Source organism: Lagenorhynchus albirostris, chromosome 2, assembly GCF_949774975.1.
Source record: "Lagenorhynchus albirostris chromosome 2, mLagAlb1.1, whole genome shotgun sequence".
In the NCBI taxonomy this organism is placed as follows: Eukaryota; Metazoa; Chordata; class Mammalia; order Artiodactyla; family Delphinidae; genus Lagenorhynchus; species Lagenorhynchus albirostris.
The window spans coordinates 97125830-97134310 of NC_083096.1; the positions used below are offsets into that span (position 1 = coordinate 97125830).

The window sequence follows — 8481 nt, forward strand, 5'->3', positions numbered from 1 at the left end:
CATTATTTCTTTTAAAACTCATGTTTTAAGACGGAATTATTGTACTTAATTTAGTTTGGCTTGAATGTCATTTAAAACTCAAACAATTACATTTACTTGTCAATGTGGTATTTAGAAGCTGGTGGTTTTCATCTCATTCTTTACTACTCTTCAATGTTAAGTTATTGAAGTTTCTCTTCCTGAAAAAAAAAGAGTGGTTTCTAAACAAACCACATTCTTTTTTCACACCCTAGTTTATCAGGGTAAAATCCTCTAAAGAATAACAGAAATTTGCCTTTAACTGGTTCTGAAGAGGCACATAGTCAAATAGAATGTCTTAATAATTATTTTTTTTAAAAATGCTCTTCACAAAGGAATCTTTAAAAAAAATCAGTTTATTAATGTTTAAAAGTTGATAAAGCTATGTGCAAAATGATCCACATTGTCAGAAACCTATTAAATACTATTTTTTTTTTAAAAAAAAAGACATTTCTCGGTTTAATTGCACTGGAAACCACACTAAACAGACACCAATATATTTTTATTCTTTGTGACATTTATACACATCTTCAATTAACTATTTAATGTACTGAAAAACTTCTTATGTTCCCTATCAGTTAAAGTAATGCTTTAAGGGCACAAGAGGATGGTATTTTCTGAAGAAATACACATTCAATGGTGTTAACACAGGTTAGGAAAATCCAATAAAATGTTGAAACAAATACATTCAAAAATTATTAAAAAGTACTTGTAACACAACAAAATACAGCCATCCTGTTGGTTGAAATGATTCACACAACACTCTGAAAGAAACATCAACAAAAGTGCCAAAGACAGATGCTGTATTTGTTAGACAAATTCGTTAAGAAATCTTTCTTGGTTTACAAAGTCACCCCCCAGTCAGTTTTCACCTTGTTTTGCTTGTTTGTTTCTCCTATGACACTAAGGATCCTGGCTGATGTCATTTAAATAAATTGGACTTCCTTATGCAGTTTTCAGCCATGATGGATAAGATACTGTAATACATTTCATTGCAAAGGTTTCTTTTTTTTAAAGTGACTGCAACTAAAATCAAAAACACTCATCCAGCTTACGTGGAAACTTTGGCTTCAGCAAGTGAAATTGCTTTACATTTCCAAACCATCTCCACCACAGTCTACCTGCTGGACACAGCCTACCTGCTACACATCATCAAGAAATGGACCGTGCCACACTCCCAACTCTGAATGCCAGGTAGTTAAAATATAAAGTAAAGGAATTCTGAGGAGGGTTGTGAAGGGGAAGGGAGGGTAGGATATGCAGAGCATACCTAGCGAAGCAGAAGTACACACACTCACTTGGGCTGGAAACTAAAGTGAAAGAAAACATCTCAAAGCTCCCGACAGAGACGCTTTCACACGGGGACATTAGTCTTTGAGGAGGGGCCAGATGAACCCTTCAGGAGCTTGACAATGCTAGACCTTTGGCTCAGTGCAAAATCAAAGCTCCAGCGAGGGGAGGAAATAGATTCCAGGCGAGGACCTGATCTCCACCCTTCCCAGTGCATTGTTCACAGGAACTAAGTCTACCCACCAACACCAGGCACCACCAGGCTGTTCTTAAGCTCCCCCTCCCTCCCTCTGGCTTGAGACAGCTCCTGCCTGGCAGCAGCGGAGGCACAGAGTTGTTGGGTTTTTTTCCAAACACTGGGGTGGTGGGCAACCATGCAAGCTCCCCATGGGTCAGCAGTTTTCACTTTTAGGAAGAAGAGTTGACGTTTCCAGAAGACATAATGGTCTCTGGGTTATCCCCATCATCCTTCTGAGGGTGGGAGGAGTTGTCTGACTTACTGCGGCTGAATTCCATGCCGGCGATGATGGGTCGTGTGAATTTGCCGGTGGAGTCTCCGCTGGGGCACTTGCAGCAGGACATGATCCGGACGAAGGCCCGACGCATCTCCTTGTTGGACAAAGTGTAAATGATGGGGTTGGTGCCAGAGTTGAGCACAGCCAACACCAGGAAGTACTCCGTTCTGAAGAGGATGTCGCAGGTCTTCACCTTGCAGCCCACGTCCAGCAGAAGCAGGATGAAGAGTGGCGCCCAGCAGGCGATGAAGACGCCCAGGACGATAATCACGGTCTTGAGCAGTGCCAGCGACTTCTCAGAGCTGCGGCTGGCCTTCGAAATGTTCTTGCGGAAAGTCAGACGGCGGCTCCGAGTCCTGACCAAGGAGTAGATCCTGCAGTACAGGATGACGATGGAGAGAAGGAGCAGAGTGAAGACCGTGGTGCAGAAGAGGATATAGTGCTTGTGGTAGAGCGGCAGCACTGTGGAGCAGCTGGGCAGCGTGCTGATGCAGTTCCAGCCCATGATGGGCAGGCCCCCCAGGATGAGGGAGATAACCCAGCAGGCACTGATGAGCAGGAAGGAGCGGAACCTGTTGCTCCCATTGTGGAGTTTCATCTTCAGCATGGTGATATAGCGCTCAATGGCAATGGCTAGGAGGCTGAACACGGAGGCAGACAGGGCCACAAACATACTCCCTTCCCGCAGAAACCACTGGGCGGGGGTTAGCTTGTAGGTGGTGGCCCCAGACAAAAGCAGGTTGGCTGTGTAGGCCACTCCTGCCAACAGGTCTGAGAGGGCGAGGTTGCCAATAAAATAGTACATGGGTCGGTGGAACTTCTTGGTTTTCCAAATGGTCAGCAAAACAAAGATGTTCTCTAGGATGATAAAGCAGCAGATGAGAATGAACACCACTGAGATCAGTTTAATGCCGTTTTCCTTGTCCGCGCCGATATTCAGCTTTCCCGTGTAGTTATAATGCCGGACGATGATGTCGTAGTTGACATAGTCGGAGACAGAGCTGCGGAGGGCCTTGACCAGAGGGATGTTGGTGGACCCCATATTGCGCGCTGTCCCCAGGAGCCCGGGGCGGTACTTCTCCAGATGAACGCTAGAGGGCGAGGCGGAGAGAGCCTTCACTGGCAGCGGGGGTGGTTGAGCGAGAGAGATCCAGGCTTTTTTGTGCAGCTTTTCCGTGGCTGGAGAGGGCCTCAGAAACCGCAGCCTTAAACAAATCACAAAGAGAGAGTCAGGGAAAAAGCCACAGCACACTGGCGTCATTCATTCTAAGGAAGGTACTGCTCCAGTTTTCTTGTTGATTTGTTTTAAAGAAACTTGGGGAGAGTGCAGGAAGAAGGATTAAAGAAAACAAAACAAAAAAAAAAATCAAACTCTCATTTCTTGCAAAGAAAAAAAAAAGGAAGAAGGGGAAGAAAGAAAGGGAGAAAAAACAAAAATGTACCCAAACTGAAAACTCCGACGCGACAAGACGAAAATCGTCCCCTATGGTTACATCCACTTAAATGGAAATGGGAAAACTGGAAAAGTGAACCCCAGTTATCCCCACTCTTGCCTCCTCAACCCCCCCCACCCCCGCCCAACGCTGCTCCCACCCCACAAGGTTTCCAGCCGCAGTCGAAAGAGTCTCTGAAGCGCTCACCCGCTCGGCGGCGGGCTCACCACCAGCTTCTGGTCGCTCCTTCGAAGAGCCTCAACCGCCAATGTGAGGGCGGAGACGCACACCTCTGCCCTCCACCACCACCCAGCTAAAACCACCTCCTAATTGCCATGCAAGAAATTAGGTTTGCACGAAAACCATTTGACAGCGTCAGTCACTTTTTGGGCTCTATTAATAACTCTCTAGGAGCAGGTGTGCTTAGGGTCCGAAGGCGCAGCATGGTGTGGGCAGCCAAGCCCGCCCTGGCCTTGCGGTAAACAGGAAAGCTTAGCGCCTCCGTGAAGCAACAGCCTTTTCGTTCTTCTTCTTCTTCTTTTTTTTTTCTTGCGAGCCAGTGCAAGAAAATATAAAGGTACGCAGTGAAAATCATTCATAAGATATTGCAATAAATCCCAGAAGTGCCGTACATTCGTTGATTGCAAAAGGAGTATTTTTAGTTACTGTGGATATAGCCAAAACACGCACACAATAAGAGAAGTTAAACTACAAGTGATAAAAATACATGCCACTGCATTCCAAATTCCAAATTACTCTCCAGAAACTCACACAAACAGAAGTCTGTCGGTGCATTGCTAAGCTAGCGCGGGCAGTTTTATTCACTGCTCTTCCCCAACACGTTGCCTCCTCTCATAGAACTAGAAAGTGTGGGGGGAATGAAACGTGGCACTGGTGATCAGAAGTCTACCAGAGAGTTGTTGAAGTGTTTCAAGGTAACGTAGCAAATGCGATAAAAGTGGAGTCATCGAGGCGACAGCAATTCCAGCAATTCCCAGGACTGCAGAGGCAGCTCGCGCCCAGTAGCTCCGCGTTTCCCTCATCTAATTCCACACCCCGCTCGCTCACAGTGCAAGTTTAAGCCCTTACCCCACCTCCCCCGGTCTTTGTCTATAGGATTTCCCAGAATAAGCGCCTCTCCTCCGACCCACCACAGCTTCCGCTATCTCCCAACCCCAGACGGTTCTACAATGGGAACTTAACCCTTTTCCAAACTTTGTTAAGTCACAAGTGCGCCAAGAACAATCCGATCCGGTTGGTCTCCTTGGTAGCCCAGAGATGCTTGTTTTCAGCACCCAAAGACAGATGTTTTAAAAGTGTTCGTTTTGCTTCATTCCGGCTTAAAAATTTTGTTTCTGCCTCTGAAGACCTCCCGCCGCGATGCTCCTCCGCGCGCACTCCCTACCTGGCTCAGGCTGGACGAAGCTGCGTTCGGGGAGCTCCGGGTCTGCACGGCGCGCTCGGCATCTTGCTGCTGCCCCCGACTGAGCGCGCCGCGTTCTCAACTTACTCGAGTCGGGGTCCCCTCCCTCCGCAGCCGCGCACTCCAATGGCCAGCGCGCTCGCCGCGGCCCGGCCGACCGGTCAGCTGAAGTCACCGAGCGCCCCGCTGAGGCTGAGTGGCTTCTTTAGGAAGAGACAGGGAGGAGTGAGTGCCTCAACCCCACACGCCCTCCGCCCGCGGCTGGGGGCCTCAGGATCAGTGCTGCTGAGACTCACTGTCCAGGAAAGATCTGGGGCAGAAACACACACACAAGAAGAACCCCGCCTTCCCCACAGGCAACCAAAAAAAGGAAAAAAAAAAACCCGAAAAGGGGCGGAGCCTGGTGCCCCCAGGACTCTTAATGTATAAATCTCGGCCCTCGCCCTGCAATCCGCCGCTCCTGGGCGGTGGAGACCGTTCTCCCGCGCCTTAGAAAAGGAGGGAGGTGAAGAGCTGTTGGAAGCTTTTCTCCAGAAAAGTCTTAAGGGACAGAGGACGGCCTGGCGTGTGTAGTGCACCTCTCTAGTCCCCCAGCCCCGCAGCCCTTGGGGGATTGGAGTCCGGTGATTGTGGCCGGGCTCCGCCCTCCTCTCCGGCCCCGGCCGCGTCTGCGGAGGCAGGGGAAACAGGCGCCGCGACCCCGCGAGTCCCGGCTGCGTTCTGGGGCCGGAGAGGCTGGGAAGGGGCTGCCAGAGGTATGGAGGAGGCGAGCAGCCTGGGAGGGAGAATGGCCCGGGAGGTTCCTCCCCTTCTGCCCGCCTCCATCTCTCACCCCCATCCCGCTGCTGCCTCGAAACTTGCGGTCTGAGGGGCAGAAAGTGGCTTTCTCGGGGCGCGCAGTGAAATGGGCCAGCTCCGGGCGAGGTGTTGGGCGGGGGTTCCCCTCACTCAACTGGGTGCAAAATCAGGCCTTGTGTCCTAGATTCTGGCCAGTGGTGAGGTCTTTGAGGAGGTGGGCAGCTGCCGGGGCCCGAGAGATTTAAACAGTTGGGCAGCTCAGGAATTTCCAGAGGGGAAGAGCTGCCGGGCCCGATCAGCCTGGGGCCTGCAGCTGCCCATCTCGGGGCCAGCGCGCTTCTCTCCCTTTCTACTTGAGAGGCCCCCAAGCCTCAATGCTCACAACTCGCCCACTCTTTCCTTTCCCTTGGATGCTACTTCAGAACGTGAGACTGCGAGGCGGCCTTGGTCAGCTCCGCCTAAATGATAAGCTGAGAGCACTTCTGACGGCCCGCCTGCTTCAAAGACGGTTTCCACCCAGTTCCTGGTCGCACTGGCTTCCCATCCTAACAGATGTGAACGCAAAACTTCTCCGTTGTGCAGTTTCAATTAACACAGTACAGACACACCCTGTACCTGAATGACTCAGAAGGAGGCTGAATGAATAAACAACAGACTCCTGTCTTCTGGGATCTTACGACTTTGCAAAGGAAAAAAATGACAGTTAATACACAGTTGCCCGAAAGCTCTCATCAGCAGCATTGCACCCAGCACACACCCAAAAATTTAACAGCAGTAAGTGCGAACGACATAGAAACTAAGATAACTGTCCTCTATACTCTAGAATAGACTTTGATTGGGTCTGAGAATGTATTTCACTTAAAAGGGAAGATATGTTGTATCTACTCAGCACAACAAAATGTGTGGACTTGGCAAACTTCACCTCATCCACTCATTTATGAGTTCTTTAAAGGAAAAGGAATTAAAGTAAATTGCACACCCAGACTATATCAGACGTGGTAGATTATCTAATTTAACGCTACTACTCTATGAAGCAAACATTGTTGGTCATTTTGTTGATGAAGGAAATGTCAGGCAGTTTAAGCCACTAGATGTCCCAGCTAATGAGTGGCTGAGCTAGGTTCCAAAACTCAAATACTGCAGATGCCATGTCAAATGCCTTCAGTAAACAGTTAAGGTGTTCTGTATGTATACAACGGTTTGACAAATGAAGTCCTTTAAAACCACTTCTTTCCTGTCTATGCAAGTGTTACACATATTAACACATTTAATCCTTACCATGACTCTGCAGGTTAGGTACTGTTAATATCCTAATTCTACAAACAAGGAAACTGAGTTCCAAACCTATTAAGTAACTTGGTTAGCGTGGGCTTTGACCATAGACAAGCTGCAGATTCTTAACTGCTGCTCTAAACCACCGCGATGAACCTCAACCATGTCAAAGATTTGTGTGAGGGAAGTCAGTCCTTTTCTTGTGAATAATGTTGGTGAGGACAACATTCAATATTGATTCAACATTTAGAAGAGCTCAAACACTTTGCAGACGATTACTTAGCAATATTCATCCTTAGTGCACAGCTATGAGATACAAAATATAGATGACCACTCGGGCAAAATTAGAAAGTAGGCAAAGTGATTTGCCACAATGGCTTCCCTGCCAGTTTCAAGTCTCTGGTTCCCACATGTGTCTCTTCCCATTATTCTCATGAGAGCCCCCCAAGAACTGCATCTTCAAAAAGCTGTTAGCCCGGCTTCCTTTCTGCTGCAAGTCCAATGTTCCTCCCTTGCTTCCTGGCATGCTGAGGTTACCATCTGATGCCCATCACATTGAGGTTGATCCATTCCAAATTTCTGATTTCAAAGCAGCTTTGCTGTTCTTTATGCATGCCTCAGTGTCTCTCTTTAAGGGTTGCCAGATAAAATACCATTCAATATTTGGGACATATACTGAAAAAATTGTCGTTTTAATCTGCAATTCAGATTTAACTGAGTGAGCTGTATTTTTATTCACTAAATCTGGCAACTCCACTCTCTTTCCTAAAGGCTCCATTCACTTTCCAACTCCCTCTCCTCCCCCTAGTCACCTGTAAAGATCCAACTCTCTACTTACTCATTTGTTCATAGGAGAATAACTAGCCTCTGACTTCGTGGAGAAAAGAGTATCACCACTTATAAATTTCAGCTTAATAATAACTTCACCCACCCTAACCTCCTTCCCACAGCTCTGCTCCTTCTCTTGCCTATATCACCATGCTGCTTCCTCCAAAATTTCTAAGACAATTATTCCTTCTCTCTTTTGTATTTTCAGCTCTTTCCCTCTGATGACTCTTCACTTGAAACTTACCTTAATATTTATGTGTTTCCTCTACCAAAAACTCACTGTCTACCCCTCACACTAGGTCCCAGGATCTCTCTCTTCTCTTGTTTGCCAACATTCAAAACTATGTAATGGAACATGGTTGAGCTTTGGAACCAGACAGACTTGGGTTCAGCCTTAATTCTGCCAGTTCCTAGCTGTGTGACTTTAGGCAAGTTCCTTTAACTTCCTGGAGCCTCAGCTTCCTCATCTCTAAAATGGTATAGTGATATTTCTTTCAGTCATTGGGAGGATTAAAGAGCTTCATGTGTGTAAAGAGTATTACAGTAAGGGACTTCCCCGGTGGCACAGTGGATAAGATTCCATGCTCCCAATGCAGGGGGCACGGGTTCGATCCCTGGTCAGGGAACTAGATCCCACATGCATGCTGCAACTAAGGAGCCCACGTGTTGCAACTAAGGAGTCCACCTGCGGCAACTAAAACCCCATGAAACCAAATAAATAAATACTTTTTAAAAAAAGTATTATGGTAAATGTTCACTCTCCCACCACCTCTATCTTTAACTCTATTATATTCACTGCTTTTATTATCTCACTTTCCATCTTACCATTCACCTTCCTTTTTGACTGTAAAATAAAATTATTTTTAATAAAATTAATACATGCATATGGTTTAAAAAAATCAAA

General features: G+C 47.2%; 1 protein-coding gene across 4 annotated transcripts; it reads right to left on the reverse strand.

Annotated features, from left to right (window-relative positions):
* Positions 1–356: 356 nt before the first annotated feature.
* S1PR1 (sphingosine-1-phosphate receptor 1) lies at positions 357–5654 on the reverse strand. 4 transcript variants are annotated; one of them, XM_060139490.1, is made up of 3 exons: positions 5512–5654; positions 4662–4882; positions 357–3028 (listed from the first exon to the last, which is right to left on the reverse strand). In XM_060139490.1, the coding sequence occupies exon 3, from the start codon at positions 2863–2865 to the stop codon at positions 1717–1719; it is 1149 nt and encodes a 382-aa protein (XP_059995473.1). In that variant the 5' UTR covers positions 2866–3028; positions 4662–4882; positions 5512–5654; the 3' UTR covers positions 357–1716. The 4 variants fall into 4 exon arrangements, with proteins under 4 accessions (XP_059995473.1, XP_059995475.1, XP_059995474.1 ...); XM_060139492.1 differs by lacking the exon at positions 5512–5654 and having other exon boundaries at positions 4767–5226; XM_060139491.1 differs by lacking the exon at positions 5512–5654 and having other exon boundaries at positions 4028–5226.
* Between the last annotated feature and the right edge of the window lie 2827 nt (positions 5655–8481).